General features: G+C 29.8%; 1 protein-coding gene across 1 annotated transcript; it reads right to left on the bottom strand.

The window, feature by feature from the left end:
- Positions 1-322: 322 nt before the first annotated feature.
- On the bottom strand, positions 323-16,570 carry LOC135926323 (uncharacterized). Its single transcript, XM_065462157.1, has 18 exons — positions 15,941-16,570; positions 15,333-15,479; positions 11,117-11,342; positions 10,468-10,921; positions 8,321-8,547; positions 6,862-7,015; positions 6,497-6,626; positions 5,378-5,497; positions 4,965-5,122; positions 4,191-4,501; positions 3,518-3,793; positions 3,092-3,384; positions 2,604-2,784; positions 2,339-2,528; positions 2,027-2,189; positions 1,537-1,729; positions 1,117-1,340; positions 323-824 (listed from the first exon to the last, which is right to left on the bottom strand). The coding sequence occupies exons 1-18, from the start codon at positions 16,292-16,294 to the stop codon at positions 672-674; spliced, it is 3,954 nt and encodes a 1,317-aa protein (XP_065318229.1). The 5' UTR covers positions 16,295-16,570; the 3' UTR covers positions 323-671.
- Positions 16,571-20,929: the final 4,359 nt, after the last annotated feature.

The raw sequence follows: 20,929 nt of genomic DNA, 5'->3' as shown, positions 1-20,929 counted from the left end.
GAAATTTAATCGAGTTATAAAATATGTAAGGAAAGATTTTATTCTTTTTAAATGTTGGCAGATTTTCCTAATTGAGTAAATTAAATGTTTTTTTGGAGAATGAGAATTATTCTATATATTTTTTTAAAAAAAAATTGAATTTAGGGGAAAAAAAGGAAAATATATAATAAATTATAATATTCATATTCTTAGATAACTATTATACCGAATGTGAATTTGAAAAAAATGAATGTATATATTACAATTTCTATATATTATATAATATTATAATGCAACTAAAAAAAAATACAGAGATTGCAAGCTTATCAAATGATTAAAGCCATTACATAATTCTTATATTTAAAAAAAAATATTATAGTAATATATCAAAATATATAAAAAAACATATTATATTTGGTTTTGTACTATAAATTAAAATAATCACGATTTTTTTTTGGTATTGATCCAAGTGAAAATCGTTATATTTTGGATCCTAATGACAGAGTTTAAATTAATTATTGGTTTTAAAAAATATATATTCTGGTTTTGTATATTTGAGCGATTAAACTGACCCAATCTCATAATTATTATACCAACAATTAGTAGTCATATTCTGAATGCCAGTTTGGAGATTTCAAGCACTCCAAAAATTTAGTGACGGTGTATAATGGGAAAGAGGTATTTCATTAATTTTAGACCCATGAGTCGGCTGCTGATTGATTTTCCAAGTGATGACGTAATAAATGATTGTTGTTTCGAGATTTGTTGACTTGAGAATAGATGGGTTCCTTAAAAAATATATTGCTATTCATGTTTGCCATGTCGCTGTTAAAGATGTGTCCATTCTGTATATTTAAAAAATAGGGTTATAAGCAGTGAAATTTGTCAGAAGATCTCAAGGGAAACTCTAAGATTTTACGAGAAAATTGAAAAGGAGTATAAATCCTTAAAGATAATCAATGGATTTTAAAAATTAAATACGATTTTTTAACAAAATTTACAAGAAAAATTAAATTAAAAAAAATACGAAATAGTAACTAAAATTTGTCATCCAGGTTAAAAAAAATTTCTGACCAGGTTCTGAAATTTTGACCTCTGCAGGCCTCTGACAACAAATTAAATTTATTTTTTTTCTACCCCGTTATTTTGATGTGCTGCAGCCTTTCTAAGATAATAGTAATAATGATCCTGGTTCAAAAGGGCGTCGCTTCCGGGTAGAATATTTTCGGGACCTTTGGCAAATTTCGCTTTGACGCGATCCGGCGAGGCCTGAAATGATTTATCATCTGGGCATTGGGATTGGATAGGTCTACTCAAGGTGTTATTTTCTCCGAAGTAGGGTGTGGCTAGGGTGCCGTTTACTTTTTTTTATATTAAATATTTTTTTTTGGTATTAAAATGGTAATAACTCTCACATTTCGTAAAAAAATGTATCGTATATTTTAGGCTAAATAAATAAAAAAATGATTCAAAAATTAAAAGAGAAGGCAACATATTTTATGATAGGATTGATGAAAAATTGTATAATATCTATATAATTTTAATAGAATATCTCACAGTTTCTGAATCCATTCTGTTTGATGGATTTTTGTTTTTCAAGACCGGTACTGGGTGTATGTTGTTTGATGTCATGGGAGGTAAACAGATGCTTGTATTTAGGATTCAAATGAGGTTTGAAAATTTCTTCCTTCCACCCGGCTTTAGAATAATCTTCGCGCATCGACTTGTGGCCCCAAAGGGAATGCAATATCTATGTAGCGCATAAAATTTTGGGTTAAACAATATATTTTTTACACTTAAAACATTGTTATAAAATGTAAAGATTTTAAAAAATAATAAGAATTCATTTTTACTTAGTCTAGATAAAATCATATTCAATTATAGAGTATATTATTAAATTTTTATCTATAAATTATTCCCCAAAACTAGCAGCATTATATGTAATAAATGATCTTTTTAAAAAATAAAATTTTTGAATTAAAGCTGAGGATACTTAATGATGGGAGAAGAAAAGTTAAAAAAAAAGGGATTATATATAAGGTCTTACTTGAAACGAGTATTTGACGGGTCTTGGTAGCGTTTGGTTATTTGGACCGTTGCCATTTAAAGTTGACATCGAATTAGGGTTATAATTGGTACCGGGGCATATTTGGTCATAATGGTTGGTTAGATGCACCAATCGTTCTATGCCTTTGTTTTCTAGGAAGGATCTTAAGTAGAAATTAAAATGTTAAATAGCATTCTAAAGGTAATTAAATTGCATCTCAGGGAATAAATCAATGTCTTATTAGCGCCCTCACCATTTCTCGTTGATAAATAAAAAAAATCTTAAGATGAGCGAATTTCCAGAAACGCGTACTGGGAAAATTCCGGATTATCTTTCACGATCTGGTGCAGAACGGCTAAAATAGCACTCAATTTGGCTTGGTTGACTCGAAGTGTTCTGTCACAATTGTCAGAATTTTTAACGTGATTGACTGATTGATTAATGTGGTCTGAGTTTGAAGGGTCGGGAAGCTTCTCTATCAAATCTTTCATGGCGTATTTACCTTAGGAAGAAAAAAAATTGGATTTTAAATATGATTATTTATACTATTATAGTGAAAATTTGAAAAAATATAAACCTATAAGTTCCTTATTTCGATTATCTAGGGCTAGATTTCTAAGAGCCATAAGTACGGAACACACGATTTTATCCGTGGAGGGACTAATGGAAGATTTGTGAAGGTTGTCGAGTTTGAGTAACTCGACTAGCACTGGCAGACCCTTTTCTTTCCTAACGGCTGTACGGATTTCAATGGAAGGCTAAAATTATTTTATTTTTTTTAGGTTATGTTGTATAAAAAAAAGATTGACCTAACTCATTAGAAATCATACATAAACACAAGCCAACAGAAACCTCCATGAGGAAGGTAGAACCTACATTTTATAGAAACAACGATTTCAAATGATGGGGAAGGATTCAAGGGGAGGGGGCAAGATTTTTGTGATACTTCTGCATAAATACTCGATATATAAATAAAAATAAATATAGGTTTATTATAATATTTATTAAGGGGTAGGCAGGTTACTTAAAAAGAATCATTGGTAGTATAATATAATATTATGAAACTTTCCAATTTAGGTAAGCGGCCAAATTTTGAAGGGTGCCGGCAGAGCCTTCTAAGGTGCAAGGGTTAGCGCATTCTCTCAATATACCCAAACACAATTTGATAGCTAGAGTTTGTGAATAAAGAATGGAAGGGAGGAATACCACATTATTGCTTTTACCGTCTTTGTCGTTTTCGCCGAAGATTAGTTTGGAAGAATTGTGAAAATTTTTGTTGGAATTTGGATTGATAGTGTTCGAATTGTAAGGGGTCAGAGAAGATTGAAGAATGTTGAAACAGCCCAATGTGTGATGGCCTATAATAAATAGGGAATATTATTTTATATAGAAAAACTTGTCAAGATATTATATTTTTTTTTGTATTTAAATTTCATATGGGTACACCATTAAAATTTAAATAACGAAACTATTAAAAAAAATAAATCAAACCATCATTAATCAATGATTCAGGGCTAGTCTGATTTTGATTATTGTTATTACAATCTTGAGAAGACGAATAATCTGAAGACGTACTCGGTGTATCTTCGAGCTTGGTCAATTGATTTTCCACTCCATTTACATTGTTCGTAATAACCTTCTTATTAGGGTTGTGAATATTTAAACCATTGGAGATTTTAGAAGAAGGATTACATGTGGCACTCTTGTAATTAAGGGTTTTGCAGTTTTTCTTTAAGGAGATTTTCTTTTTGACACCGCCACTGTTTGCTAAATATTATATATAGGTTACGTTTATTATGATAAATTTACGTGAAATGAATGGGCATACATTAATTTTAACTATTTGGGGGTGTTATCTCTCTTAAATTTTTTTGCATATTTGTAGAATCCAAAATGACATTTTTTATATTGCAATAATAATAAAATAAATCATCCATTAGCCAAGCAGATTATATTTGAAACTATATTTAATATAATTACTTCTTCTCGGCTTCAAATTCTTATCATAATTAGAATCTCAAGTAAATCTACCATAAATATTACTATATTTTATCTAATTCATCGTGCCTTTTTTCGTCTTTCATTCAGCTTAATTTTTCATTCACCCCCCCCCCCCCCCCCTTAATTCCTTCCTACCGATATATACTATAGATTTTTTGTGTACCTTGAGTAGAGTCGCTTTTATAACTGTTATCATGAACATCGTAAGCTAGAGATACGGGTAGCTGATAACAAAGATTTCTAAGGGTGCACATCAAATTTTCGACGCACTGATTATCGCAGTCTTGATTTCGTAACGCCAAAAGGCAGATAGCCAGCAAGTCGTTGGTCAAAGGGAGAGCGGGTTTCGACGAGTTATGGGTGTTTTTGAAAGGAATTTTGGGTGTTAATGATTCGTTGAGGGGTGAAGAATGCTCCCCACCGTGTGTTATAAGATATTTGCGACAGTAAGGATCGTCAGCAGAACTGCAGTTCCTATAAAAAGGTTGAAGATTTTAAAATATAATTTCGATATATTTCTAATATAAATCTCTTCGTTTACTAATCTCGGAGTTATAGCAAGAGCTTGAATCATAGAAAATGGTTGATTAAAGATTTTTTTAAGACTGATTAATTTTAATAACATATTTTGTAATAATAGATTAAATACCATTAAAATTTTCAAATTAAAATAAATATTTAGAGTTTAGGATTTTTTCCCTACAAGCTTGTCGTTTTTTTAAAACGGGCCGAGGGTAGGACCAAGATCTAAAAAAAATTGTTACATGGCTGAGAAATGGCTCAGGCCAAAGGCAGTCTAGTTCAAGGTTCTAGTTGTTGAATTTGTTCCTATTGAGATTTACAGATTTTGTTTCAAAATTCTGATTATAACTTAATCTTGCCAGGAAGGAGTGTGATCGTTTATGGTTGCATCTAGAAACAAATAATAAAGTAATACCTTATAATTCCCGTTACATTTCTGAATATGGTAGGCCATTGAAACATATTCGCCTTGTTGTTCTTAGGGGATACGCAAGCCATGGCCGAGAGTTGAGGCGCTATAACCAAGTTGTGAAATATGGTCGTGCAATGTTGGAGAATGTGCACCTTAATTTCCTGGAATAAGCATATATTTATGTATCAACTATTCTTTATTTGCAATTTAAAAGATTTTTTTTAAAAAAAATAGAACCAATTTCTCTCTAAATTTTTTTTTTGAGAATATATTCAAAGTACAAAGTAGAATCCAAAGTATTGGACAAATGTAAACAGTGTTATAAAAAGGTAAAAAATATTTATAAAGAGGGCAAATCGTGAATTGTATAGATTTGATCCTAAGAAATAAAAAAAATTATTTCAAAAAATATATACCTCTAAAGAAGACATATTCCATAGTATTCCGGTTATAATCTCCTTCAATGAATCATCGGAGTCTGAATTGACAAATAACTCGGATAAGAGGGGTATGCCATCATAGGCAGCGATCAATTTCTAAATCATAGGGATGAGGTATGATATATATATATATATATATACATTTATTAAATTTGTTAGCCATTCTTTAAAAAAATTCATTTTTTTAAAGAAAACCCATTAAAAATTTCGGGAGACTTGAACCCCTCTAACTCCCCCCCCCCCAACCTCTCAATAAACATACTACTACCTTTATAAACTTCTTTTCAAATGCTTTATATTTTTAATCCCCCCCCCCCACTCCAAATACATCTTTTATAAATTATTTATATTTATACTTTATAAGCCTTATAAACTTTAGGAATTAATAATAATCGGCTGTCCTAATTTAGAAGGAAATCGTAAAATCGATTTTAAAATAATTGTAGTTACTTGGTTCGGCATATTTAGTGATGCAAAATGGTTCCAATTGATCAGATTTTTAAAAACGGCTAACTCAGTATTTCATCCATAAAATTATTAAGCAAGCCTGGTGAAGATTTTGTTCATAGATGGCACAAAGGTTTAGATATCTATTAGCGAAATCTCGAGGCTTAGGCAATTGAGTTAGCCGTTTTTAAAAATCGGCTCACGAGTGATTTTGCATTCATCAGTTTATACATTTTTCAAATTATTGAATAAATATGAATTCGTCATGATAAAAATATGAATCTGTCTGACCAACATTTTTCACCGAATTGAGACAAATCTTAAATCATTGCCCAGAGTCTGGAACTATTTACGACCCATTTTTATATTATTCCGAAAAATACAGAATGAATTTATTAAATGTAATTATGGTTCTTTTTTTTTAAAGACATAATTTCATCTAAATATCACATTTTATGGTATAAATTAAACGTATCCTAAGATTTTAATTTAATAGCCTTGATTCTGAATTGGAAGAATAAAGTTAAAAAGAATTTAAATTCGCATTTTTATATATAAGTAAGGAATGATGGTTATATAGCCCGAAAAATATCGTTATGTAACTCTGGAGCTATAGATCTTGATTTTATATATATAATTGATAATAACCTTGCTCTCGTCATTATTTTTTCCGTAGGCCAAATTACGCAAAACTCCGCATACGCCTGCGATCAGCTCTAACGGAATTTGCTGTCCCGGTTTCAGGCATTTGATTAATATAGGAATCGCACCCAATTTCCTATACACAATTTTTTTTAATTTTTTTTTAATATTATAGAATAAATTCATTAAACAATTATATTCAATTGATTTATTTTCCGACATTTTAACCAAATAATGCTAATCTATCGTGGTCTTCCTTTTATTCTCAACCACTACGTTTCCTTTGAGTCCAAAGGTTTTGTTAACCACATTCACTTAACTCTCCGCTATAAACTTAGGTGCCTAAACAGAAATATCATACTCTACCATACCTGGCCATGTTTTTGTGATCGTCGTGGTTGAAACATAAATGTTGTAAATAAGCCGAGGCGTGTATTTTGACGGAAATTTCTGTGGCGGGGGATGAGAGGTATTCCAATATATCGACCATTTCTGGATCGCGCCATTTTGTGTTACCGTTATCATCTTGATATATGTATATATCATTAGGTATCTCAATGATATTAAAATATTATCTTATAGGCTGAAGATACATTTATTAAAAAATGGCACAATTGACAGTCAGCTGTAATAATCTATGGCAAAACACATGCATTCACGGCTAGCGTGAATTCGCGCTAACTGTGAATTCAGTGTTAGTAGGTATTAGCGATCTGCATCGTGCCTAATTTTTCAAACCCGGCCCGAGAAATTAATTCTTTTAAAAAATTATAATTACTCAAAATAAAAAATATATGTCATATGGCGTCTAGTTTCTATAAATAAAATAAAATATTTTTATTTTACATAAAAAATTCATTATAAAATTGATAAATTTAGATATATTTAAAAAAAAATTATTTTTGCAGATTTCTAGCAGCCATTGAAGTATCCGACGGATATAAATACATTAAAACTACGTGCGTTTATAATTTAAAGTTACAGGTGAGCTGGGAATCTGACATAGAGGATTTTACTTCATAAAGTATCATTTAGAATCATTTCTAATTTAATTAATAAGGATAATTGTATTATTCTCGGTTTAAATGCGATGCAAAACTTTTTTAAAAAATTGGAAGATAAGGTAGATGAATAGGAAATGAATAAAAGAGAGAAAAAATTAAGGGTAGAATGAGGTGGATAGAAGATGTAAGTGTTAGATGGGTCGTCCTATTTTATTTTATATTACTTTTCTAAAGTAGTTAATTTGGTTCATTTTTATTTTGCAATATACTATGAAAAGGAAAAGTTTGTCAAAAAAGCATTTTCCCCAAATAAAAATAAAGACGGAATATGTGCTTACTTACCAACAGGGTTGGGCATATTTTCAACAATATATATACAATTCAAAAAGCTATTTGAATATAAATACAAATACGTTCTTAAAAAATGTGTTTAAAATATAAATATCAGAGTTGTTAAATAAAATTTGTCTGGCGCGTTTATTTAATTCTAATATCATTATCATTAAAAAAAAGTAAAATAAAAATGTACCTAAAAATAAATACCTATACTTTTTATAAAAATGTGACAAGATAGGATATAACATTTTGTATCTATATTTTGATACTTTTAATAACTCTGATAAAAAAAAATCGAAAATAGTGTTGAAGTACATATACCTCATGAGTGTATAGGAGGGTGTCTAACTTTATGGTCCGATTCAATCCTATTTAAAAATTATAAGTTTAAATCTGTCCAGCCCTCCAAATAATAAAAATTTTGATGAATCACGAGCCGAACGTGTTTTTAGAGGATTCTATCACGCAAATAATGTATTTTTTGGAAAACCGTGACTATCATCCGCACCATAATCTTCAGCGGCTTCGGGCACCTTTTGTAGACGAGTAATGTATATATCGTCACAGCCACCATTTTGATCAACGTGATTGCTGCGATTGGCATCCGATAAATGAGGATAGTTGAGTGACTGTTTTTTGAATTTGTGTCGGGGAAAATAAGGGATGGGCGGTTGGGTTGGGAATATGATGCGAGGACTGTCTTGGTAATCTGAAGATCTTTGAATTTTAAATATCAAATTATATGAGAATTTAGAGAAAAAATATTTAAAATATATTTGGATATTAATAATCCCTCAGTTACCAAAAAATTTGTCCCATTTTTATAAAGTGGTGTCAGAAGAGCGGGGCGATGAGGTGCTATATACTTCTAATCTTTCGGGCACCCCTACCCTAATGATATTTATTTTTTAAAATAGGCGAATACAAAGTTGCTAATTATTAAAACGAAAAGGAAATGCTAAATTAACCTTTTTTTAAAAAATCATTTTCAAAACATAGCGAAACCTCTGTATTTATATAAATTCTGGGCCGCCAAAATTTGTTATACAATGAAAGTATAATATTTTTTTTGATAAAAAAAGTATATTTATTATATAAATTATGCTTAATATTATATTATCTCCATTTCATTTTTTTCTTACAAATTATTTATATTTCGCTATTATAAATAATATACTGCATAAATATTGTCTAATCCTTGTTCTAAGCTATTTATTCGCGAATAAACTTAGGTCTGCTAATTTGTGATCTTTTTTAAAGCTTAGGTGAATAGGAGGTTTTTTTAAAAGGGTCGACGAATTCATTTTCGTTATGGGCCTCGACAAGTCTTTGCATGGCCCTGATTAGTGTTGCTAATCAGCTTGTTTTGAGCCGATTCTTAAAAAGACTAACTCAATATTATAGCCAGAAAAAAATGTTGACTATTTCTCGAGATTTAGTTTATAGATGTTCGAACCCTGCCATCTATGAGCAAAATCGCCATGCTTGCGTAATATTCCAGATAAAATATTGAGCTAGCCGTTTTTAAAAATTAGCATATTATACTCTAATTTAAATTATTTATTTTTATGAGTTTAATATTAATTTTGTTTTCTTCTAAGATATCTTCCAGAATATTCGTTTTTCCGTCAATTCCTACAAATATAATCGTAGCATTAGGATGATTTCTTGGAATCTTATATGTTATAATCAAAATTTCCTGAAATTTATAGGAAAGGCATTTTACATACATTGGAATACATCGCTTTAGCAGAATCCGATTTTTGCCAAAAAAAAGAATTCCCGATTAAATTTAAAAAAATTTTATTAACCTTTAGGTGGTTTATAATATATATATATATTGGCAATAGGTCAATTAACTCTAACATGATATACCCATCACCCGCAGGAAGAATCTAGCGCCTCAAAAAGAATTGGATAAAAATGCTATTATAAGCGCTAATATTTTTTTTACAATCAAAATAAATAATTAAATTAATAAATTCGTTTTTGGTCAGGAGCTTTTCGGGATAAAAAAAATTTCGTTAGGGACCGGACCGGGCTGATATAAAATTTAGATATATTTTAAAAAAAATCCAAAATCCGACCCGACCAGACCCGGCCCGGTCCGAATTTTTTAAAAATATTAGGCCCGGCCCGAAACCGATTAGTTTAAATAAAATTAGGCCCCAGCCCCGGGCTGGGCCTAACTTTGCAGATCTCTAGTTTCCATGCTACATCAATGAAATAAAACTTCTGAATTTTTATTCATAATTATGTTACATTTTTATCTCTAATAGCCTCTATCCAATTTATTTTAAAAAGCCAGGTCCATTTCTTAGGTGTGAAGAGAATATAATGAATCTACTTAATGAATATTATTATCAAATGGTAAATATCATCTTGCCGTGATTGGGAGGGGGGAGTCGACATACAATCTTTATAACAATTATGCTAATGGAAGTCATAGATCCAGTCGAATTTGGTCTCAACCAGAAACCGAAGTGATTGATAACGAACCACCCATACTTTTTATTAGATCTAAACTCGACAAGATTTTTTCAACTTATAATAATGTTATTTCGGATTCCCTACAATTTTTCAGAATTAACGTTTACCGCTTTTAACACTTTAAATCTCTACTTATTTTTTTTATACTTATGCTGAGGAAATTCGTCGTCTGTTATATTGCTATTGCTGTGATTATGATGGAAAAGTTTCTCTCCCAAAAAATGGCCACCTCCATGATTGTATCGTCTGCTACTAGCACCTTCCGATGACGAATTTGTGTATTCCTCTTCTAAACGCGCAGCTGTTTTAAGATTTTCGTAATAATTAAAATCTTCTTTGGTTTGAGAATTTTTAAGATGGAGAGATGAAGGATAATTATAATTATCTTCGGACATCTGTGTTATTACATCACGATTATCAAAATTATTATTAAAAGTCTGATGATTTTTATGATGCATGGATGAAGGATTGTAATTATCTTCTGATATGGGATACTCGTCGTCTGCCGTGAGTTCCAAATCGTCTGCTTGGCGTGAATGAATGTTTCTTTTATTGAGATGAAAAAGGTTTGGGTTGGATGTTAAATATAAGCCGTTCATATCTTTTTTTTAAAATATGGAATATTAAATTTATAAAATATTTTTTGTAATTAGGTTTACAAAATGAAATGTTCAACTTATATTAACAATTTCACAATAGCATTTTAAATTCTGGGGTAATAAAATAAAGTCATTAAATATAAAATATTTTCAATTTTCATCCAATTCGATTATAAATAATCTCTTAATGGTCTTACCAGGCATAAAACACGGTTTAGAGTGTTGTTCGTTAGTCTGACGGGATGAAAGGTCGTTCGCACCGTTGGGGGAAGTGTTAGGCAGAAAGAGGTACCTGGGAGAATATTTGTAAGTTATCTCCTCGTGTCTTGGGCTGTCGAAGGAAGAATCATACATTTCTGTTATAATCTTCTCTTCCAAAGTTTGGGGTGGGCAGGTTATCATGGAAGTTGATACATTTGTTGGCTGATGTTTATAAAATTTTGTGATAACAATTAGTGTTTATTAAATTAATGATACCATCATAGTGTTGTAAACTCCTAGCAGGCATTATGCCTAGCTAAAACTGAATTAGGGCAGTATGTGGTTTCTACCCATTAGCGGACCATTGTGAAAAAAGAAAAAGGTCTTAATCATACCATTGCGAGTCTGATTGTTAAATTATTCGAGATTTACCCAGCCCCGAGAAGGGATAAAAAAAGTTTCAATGAATCAATCAAATTATTTTTCAAACATTGGACGGGCGGAAGGACTAAACAAAATTGGTTTAAAAAGGAAATTTGCGGGAAAAGCAGGCTGTTTAAATCCTTCCCCACTGACTTATAAATTAAATATCTCTCTTTTGATCTCTCCCTACCTCATTACGCTTAAAATGCAAACTTCAAAATTTTGTTCTCATTCTTTGGATAACGCGTCACCTTTTTAATTAAAATAAAAGAATGCCTTTATATTTTATTTCTTCAAAAATAGAGAGAAGGGAACATTAACTTCATTTAACTCCGGTAGACAAACAAAAAATTTATTCAATTTTTTTTTTCACTCTCTTATATAGAAACATACTATCATCGCATCACCATAACACTTCGCAAATTAAAATTTAATTATAATAAAAATAAATATAATATTTATATTTAAAATAAAAAAAAATAAAAATTCAACTAGAAATAAATTGATTTTTGGTTTTATTTTAAATGGATTCAATTTTTGTTTAAAAAAAATTAAAATTAAAATTTGCAAAAAAATAAAGATGAAAGGAAATAGATAAGGGGGATAAAACAGAGGAATATTTGAGTCAAAATTTTTAGATTCATTCTAATATTTTTTTTTGTGTGTAAAGAAACCAATAAACATTTCGGAATTTTCAAAAGTTATGAAACGAAACCGAACACAGAGAGAGACAAAAAAAACTTTATGTATTATTCATAGAAATTTGGTAAGGGGAGGAAACGTGACATTTTAACTTATTTAAAAAAGATATTAATAAAAATTTATATTATCGAATTTGTGTAATGATGATAATTTTAAAAACATGAAAGTTTGCTAATTTTGATTTGGAGAGAGGGGTAAGAGAAGAGTGGGGAAGAGGAAATCATCACTGGCTTAGGAAAGTGAGTAAGACCTTGGGTAACTGCTAAAAATTCGGGTAATTCGGTTCGATTTACGAGCGCACGCGAGAGATAAATTTATTTCCTTCTTTAAGGCTTGAGTTATATTTTGAAAGAAAAAATCCTATGGTGAGGTGATGCTAAACCAGGTTTAGTCATTTCGTTTATTAAGCCAGCTAAAAATATAACAATTATTTCGATTATATTCATGGCATTTCTCTTTTAATTGCATAAAATCATCGGAGCAAAAAAAAAACTTTTTTGGAGTTAACGATGATTTTATCCGGGCTTTTAAAGCTTACTAGGCAATTCGATAGAGTATATTTTTAGGAGTCAGGATTATGGAAAAATGCATTGCAAACTCTAAAAACAAAATAATATTAGCATTAGATGTCGTGCGTACAATTAAAAGTGCTATCGAAAAAAATTTTATCGCGTGAGGCAGCAGTTTATTTATACCATTTCCTGACAATGTTTTGATCAACATTTCTTCTTCCAAAAAAAAGTATGGAGAGATGGTAAAATGTCCGTTCTGGATAGTATTGTTTAGAGCCAAATGAACCGACTCATTTGGAGAATTTTGTTATAAACATTCAGCCAATCCCAACTAAAAATAATTATGATATTTTTTTGATTAAATCCTGTTTTCCTTAGTATCCAAAAGATTAGTTTCAGAAATATTTTTTTTCTAGATTTAGGCTCGATACATGCGTTCCTCGGTCGACGAGGTAGTTATCTCTGAGCTTCCACGCCATTAAAAGTAACATATTTTATTTTGTACATTATAAAGACTAAATACTTGTTAAAGTTATATAGACGGTAGCAAAATATGGTTCGTTTAATATCTAATCATGTTATATTACCATAAATCCATGCCTATTACTATTAGTGATCTGTATCGGGCCTAATTTTTCAAGCCCGGTCTGAAATCTTTATAAAAAAGTTTTACCCGGCCCGGCCCGAACCCAAAATTTTTAAAAAGTTTTGCCGGCCCGGCCCGAAATATTTTTTGAAAAAATTTACCGGCCCGGCCATGCCCAAATTTATTTAAATATAGAAATTAATTTTTATAATTACTCAAAATGAACGAATATATGTTATGAGGTCTAGTTTCTATAGATAAAATCAAATATTTTTATTTTACATAAAAAATTCAACATAAAATAGATAAATTTAGATATATTTAAAAAAATTTATCCCGACTCAGCCCGAACCCGATTTTTTTCCGGCCTAAATCCCGTTCGGGCCGGGTTCGAGTACGGGCCGGCCTTAATTTTACAGATCTCTAATTTCTATTCCGTACAAGAAATAGAATATTTTTCTTTTTTTTTTGAAGAACGGGATAATTAAATAGCATATATAATAATAATTTATAATATGGGAATAATGTAAATAATTGTTATGAATTATGAATATATTTTTTTAGCAATTAGAAATAAATAATAAAATAAAAACAAGTTAATAAATATTTTAAACCTTTAATTAGAATAAACTTTACGTGTATCAATTGATATACGAGATAATGGAAAGTTTAAATTTAATTAAAGACTCAAATATCACATTAAATTTCTTAAAATTTACCAAACATTACATTTATAAATATTTTTTTCAAGAAATTAAAATTTAGTTAAATTTTTTAAAAAAATAATTCAAATCAAGTAGTGGTAACTATGGAGGGGGACAAGCATTGTTTGCGCCTTGTTTGAAATATCATCCAACCCCTCCCCCCTCATCTCAACAAGGCATATTTTTTTGAATTATACCATTTTATTAGGGTTAAGTTATTTTTGAAAAGTAACTGGTTAAAGTACCTTGCTAAATCTAGTTTCTTAACAACGCTACTTCCCATAAAAATATTAATATTTTTTAAATAATTGGTCAAATTTTTTTTAAAAATTGTATTTCACATTCATATAAGTACTATATATGTATCGATAAATTTTATTTTATTTTATCAGATCAGATCGATTTTTAGCCTTTAGCTTGCACTGATTACCCTTAAAAAAGGGGATTATTTCCTAGATTCGAACTTAAGGGAACCTCCGATCTCGAGGCTTAAAATTTTGCGAATTCGCAATATTTTTAGAGAAAATGGTAAAGGATTAATCACTTGCAATTTGAGAATAGTTCGCAGTTTCTAATTGGTGGAAACTATATTTTATTTGCTATTTAAACTCAGCCTTAGATACTAATTAATTGGATGCAAGAAAGGTATTTTCTTATAAAAATTTTGATAACTTAAATGAAAAGTACAATTGATTACATAGAATTTCCTCTAAAAAAATTTGCATTCTCAAAGCCCAAATTAGCGTATTTTGCGAGAAAAAAAAATTTGCTTTTCGAAAAAAAATTGAGAAATTAGTTGCTGAGCCACGTAAATTATCTGTTTATATGGTATAAATATATTGCGAATAAAAAATTGGGCTCTGCTTCCTAAGGCATTAAAATATAAGATAATGTTATTATAAAGTTTTAAATCATATTAGATTAGATGGAAGCTTGACAAGATAGATAAATAAGGAGGAAAATACTATTTGCATTGGTAGGGCACCATAATGTGACGAGATTTTTGTTCCTATAAAAAAAATGACCCCCCCCCCCCTCCCCAAGTGGTCTAGCTTTAGTTCTAACTTTAAGATAACTATCAAATTATAATGGATATCTGGACCGATATAGACCATAGTAAATCTGATGGGTTGAGTTGAGGTCTTATGGAAATTTTTGGATTCCTAATAAACAAAGTTTAGACCTCTTAAAGTGCGCAACAACATTTACATAGTGATGGAGATGTATGAACCGCTAGGCTTAATGCTGTCTTATAAGGAAAAAATATAATTTGGCTAGACTTTACCTGTTCCAAGTAATTGGAAGTATCGGTGTGACCGGAAGGGACCATGTTTCCATCTTTGTCCATGGTAAATATATTGGCGTCCGAATTTTCCAGTAATTGAGGAGTTCCAAATTTTCGAGTCGTGTAGACCTTGGTCACTTTCGTCACCTAAAATTAAAATAATTTAGTATAAGCACTTTTTAACAAAAAAGACCTTTATAAACTTTTAATTAAATCAGCTAGAGCTATAATTAAAATTTTCGAATATTCGAGAAAATAGGGAAGTAATTCAAATCATCGCATATAGATCAAAAACTATGTAAACAAAAAGAGAGGCGCTAGAGGTTGGAGCGGACCGAGCAAAAGTATTTTCGGGGGCGGGCCTAATGATAGTTTTTTAAAGCTAAGTATCTAGGCAAATTTATATCTCCTTCTTTCATAATAAATTATTATGGGTAGGGTCGGACAATTAGTATAAACGGGCCCGGGCAAAATTGTTCACGTGATGGGCAACCCTCAAAAATTTCCACGGGTAGGCCATCGCCGACCTCTAGGCTTCCTAATACAAATCGTTTTATAAAAAAATCCCTTTGTTTCTGAGCAAATTTTTTTAAAGTAACATACAAAACCTGCTGCGTTGTTCTCTGCTGGGTTTTTCTCTCCACCAGTTCCCGATTATCTTTGTTATCACCTCCTGATATTTCGCCAGGTCTGGTATTGCCATTCAATCTTTCCCAAAATCCCCGTTTCCCGTCCTCGTTCTCGAATCTTCCGTCCAAAGCTCCCTTGGAAGGTCCGTAACTGACGTTTATACTGTAAGACTCCTTGACCCCTTTACCACCCTCCATGAATGAGCGATAATTCAAAGCGGAGGGTGGAGGGGGCGGAGCAGGAACTTGATGGAAAATACTGGGATCGTCATCGTAATTGTAGATGGCGCTATTATTAATATTATTGTCGGGAGTAAACTTGGAAGTCAGCATGTTTTATTTAATATTTTTAAATTTATATTAAAAAAAATTGAATAGAGTCGCTATAATAGGGATTTTAAAAACGCGGGTAAATAATCATCATTTATAATTTGAATATAGCAGGAAGAAGATCTAGGCATCTCGTAATGTTGTTATTACAAATTTCTTTATCCTCAATCAGAATTCCTCTGGGCTAGTATGGATATATACGCTATCGATGCGATTATTTATTTTGAATATTCAAGTGTTAAAAAGTGTTAATACTTTAGATACGTTGGTAAATTATTGTTTAATCGATAAGGTTTAATAATAATCATCATTGAAAAAGATGAAATAAGTCGAGGAAATATCTTTCGATTTCAAAAAAGGCGCATTAAATATGATTATATCTTTTAGAGATCTTATATCGATTTGCGTTAAGGTAGAATTTAAAAAAATATATATTAATTTTAGGCTAAACGATTAGTTTTTGGTAAAAAAGTTTCAAATAAAAGTTTATGATTCCAGAATTTATCACGAAGAGGTAATTCGTTTATCTCTTAAAAAGTTTTAATAACGAATGTGTCGATATTGAAAAAGGCTGCTAATCGTTTTTTTTGGATCCACTTACGCTAATTTTCGCGACCTTTGGCTATTAAAAAAAAAAAAATTTGCGAATATGTTCAAGTCTAAGATCTATTTCGATAATTTTGTGACGATTCTTTAGTTGTTGGATCAATATGAGTAAGCTATAGTTTTTTAATCCCGCGCATTATTGTTTGGTCCCAGAGGGCGCGAATTCCTCCCAAAAAAAGGAATAAAAAAAAATTATATACTTCTTTCTAGAAACTTTGGCTTATATTCCTGGTATATACAAACGACGAAGGAAAAGTAAAACCTAAATTTTTCCTATTTTTATTTTTAAAAATTAAAAATAAATACGATATCAAAAGATTAAAATCAAAATCATTCGCAACAAGAGGGGAAGAGACCCCATTAAAAATACACTTTTTTTTAAAATAAATAAATTAAATTAAAATTTTTAATGTGCTTTGCTTTTTATGAAATTAAAATTTTTGAAAATAATTTTTTAAGCGAGAGTATTTATATTTATTATTGGACAAAAAAAATGAAAAGAAAATTTCGATAATGCTTTCTTTTTATTTTATATTTTTTTTATTACTTTTAAAAATTTAAAAAAATACGAAGTTTTTATAATATTTTCAGGTTAAAAAATAAATAAGAAATAAATTTAAATATAATAGGTATTTGAACCATCGATTTTAATAAATTTATAACATATAGCCGTCAAACTACAAATTCCATTATAATGCAAAATTTTCAAGCAGTTGCGACTAAATCAAATTCAAAACACTTGAATTAGGGTAAGGGAGTTAGAGACACAATTTACTCATATTTCCATGAATCCAAATCAACTCCGTTCTAAGCCAGAGTTAAAAATTAGATATTAGACCAGGAACTTAACTGAACCCACCTAAAATAAATTTTGGGGTTGGTGGGGCTCAATAAATTTTTGCGGTAGTTCGAATCAAAGTTAAAATAAATGTTATTCGTATTTCTTTAGTAAAAACTCTTTCGACAAATAATAAAATATTTTTTTTGTCTCTCTCTTCATTTCTTTCCGTATTTTTTATTAAATACATCCATAATTTTTGGATTATATGTATGACTATGAGTGTATTCAATAAAAAAAAACCTTGAAAAAATCATAAATATAATGATTTATGATCTAATTCCGTAAAATAAATCCAAAAACCAGTAGTGAAGCCTCCAAGGAAACTGGCGGCTCTAACATAGTAGAGGTTATCAATGTGTATATAGAATCAACTATTAGGATTCTTAAAAAAATAGTAATTCGCCAGGGTGGAGACGGACCTAAGTAGATTGCAGAAATTAAAGTGGTCATCTTTTGGAGGTTTCAATCTTATTTATATAAAACATTATTAATTATTGAGTCCGATTGCTTATAAATTATTATCATAACAATTTCAAAAAAAAAAATTGTACCGCAATCCTATAAATTATTTATTAATTTTGAAATATATTTTTTTTTCCTCCTTTTTTTTATAAATATTAATATTAAAATAATTGATTTCAATTAATATTTATTATTTTTATATTTATATAGTAAATACTAATAATAAATTATTAATATAATGGAATATTTTTTTGATTAAGGTTTGGCCTGAGGAATTATCACTTAACATAAACACTATAGTTGGATAATTAACTATATTTTTAGCGGACTAAAAAATCGGCTAAACCAAATTTTTAACCGAAAACAATCACTTGACCTAGGGGTTTTTCTTAAAAAGATAGCAGTTCAAATTTGAAAGAAACTAATATAAATGAAAACGTCTTAATGTTAATTTCCCCAGCAGGCGCCTGAAGATTGAACCAAAATTAGCAGGCATTTAGCCGTTTACCCCCAACTATATTAAACACTATATAACCGATCACCATTGTGAATCTGAGCAGAGTAAAAAAAAAATTTGCCATCGCGAACCAAATTTTACTCTCCGGCCCAAAACCAATAATTCCGTAATGTTGAAAAATATTAAGCACGCATAGTGAAATTCTACTTATTTCAAAATATTACATTTACATTTGGGTCCAACGATTAAAAAAAAAAATTTTTAACAAATTTTAATTTTGGACACGTTTTTAATTTTTGAATAGAAAAAAGAAGGAAGAAGAGTTTTTCATCGGTGAGCGACTATTTTTACATGAATCGGGATTCTTAAATTATTCAGATAAAATAAAATTTGTATCTGTATCGTTACTAGATACATTTATAAGAATTTATTCGCATCTACATACCTGTTATTAGGCTATTTATTTTAGTGCTCTTCATCGAGCCTAATTTTTCAAGTCCAGTCCGAACGAATTTCCTTTCATTTGTCTCGGTAGGCCAGACTCGAAATATATATTATCTGTCCGTTAGAGTACCAATTTTATATTAAAACCTTACTCAAAACAAACCTCGGGATTTTGTTAATAGATGTCTAAATCTTTAAAGAAAGAACGAAAGAAACTTGAATAATATTTTTTGACTAAAATATTGGATTAGCCGTTTTCAAATGGCGTATCCAAAATTTATCCATGAGGGGGGGGGGTTAATTTTTTTTGGAGAGCTTCGTTGCCAAGCCCCATTTTTCCCGGCTTTCAGCCGCGTCCTTAAAAAAGAGCCGTTTGACAACACTGTGACCGAGCATTACATTTTTGAATAGACAGCTCAGCATTTAAATTATTTCGTACCCTCAATGCGTGGCGAATTTTCTGTCGCATACGCCTGTAAATTAAGCCGCGTTACCCTTTACCTAACTTTTACTCTCCTTCCTTTTAGCTATTTTTAATAGTTATTAAATTCCATTTTTTTTTGTTAGATATATAACATTATTTTAATATCTTTTCTGTTACACTAAGTTTTATATAACAAACTTTATTATTTTTTATAGATCTTCATAGTCATATTACATTATATAAATAAAATATAATTAAAAAAGAGAAAAAAAAATTAAGCAAAGATAATTATGTAGGAGTAAAATAAAAAAAAAATTTTTTAATTTAATTTTAATCTAAATATTAAAATCTTAAATTTTTAAAAAAGAAAGAAAAGTAAGGTTTAAGCTCATGCATATTTTTTGTAAAAAGATGAAAATTATATTATACCCATTTCCGGATAATAATTAAAATTGCCTAAATTTTAAAGGAATTTTTTTTTTAAAAAAAATAAATAATTTGTTTAAATATTTAATCATTATATCAGAGACCTGCAGGGGTACTATTTACACGACCCGGCCTGGATTTTTTTTAAAATATATTATATTTATTTTTGATTTTTATAGCTAATAATGGCGATTTCGAATATTTGGTTTTAAAATATACGGCCCGAATTTTTTTTTAAATAAAATTTCAGGCCCGGCTCGGGTATATTTAAAAAATTAAAATACTGACAGGGCCGGGTTTAAAACCGGGCCTGCAGGTCTCTGAGGATAATAGTAGTGCAACTAGTGTTGCTAAATATATCAATTTGAGCCGATTTTTAATAACGGCTAACTTAATGTTTTGTCCAGAAAAATATTATGCAGATTTTGTTATATGGCACAAAGGTTTAGACATCTATTAACGAAATCTCGAGACTTATTTTTCTGGCTAAAATACAAATTGAAGCATTTAGTTGCTTTCTTCGAGTGTATAAGTATAGGAGTATTTTATATTTTATCGCTTAAATTACTAACAACGAAGCGTTTTATTTAAAAACACAACCGCTAATCGCTATGGCTCAATTTGTAAGCACTGTCATTTTATCTCTATTTTGTTTAGTTGGTCAGTATTTTAATTAAAAATGCCCCCCCCCACTTTTTCTATTAACATTAAGAAAATAATACCACTGCCTCCAAATTGGGTGTCTAGGTTTTGCTTTGTGCAAAAAATAGTGCTTCTATGGCTCGGAACAATAATTATGTTAATATAAGGCTGTGGTCTGAATATAAAAAATATAATTTGCAAACCTTAGTAACTTTAACGAAAAAAAAGAGAAATAAGCTATTTTTAATATAAAAACTTGTACTTAAACACAATTGTATAAAATTTTAACATATGATTTGATTAAAATTTAAAAACATCTGAAAGTTATTATTTTAT

This window comes from Gordionus sp. m RMFG-2023, chromosome 3 (assembly GCF_954871325.1).
Source record: "Gordionus sp. m RMFG-2023 chromosome 3, tfGorSpeb1-WG-v2, whole genome shotgun sequence".
Classification (NCBI taxonomy): domain Eukaryota; kingdom Metazoa; phylum Nematomorpha; class Gordioida; order Chordodea; family Parachordodidae; genus Gordionus; species Gordionus sp. m RMFG-2023.
Note: the sequence above shows the minus strand (reverse complement) of the source record. Positions and strands in the feature narration are given on the sequence as shown.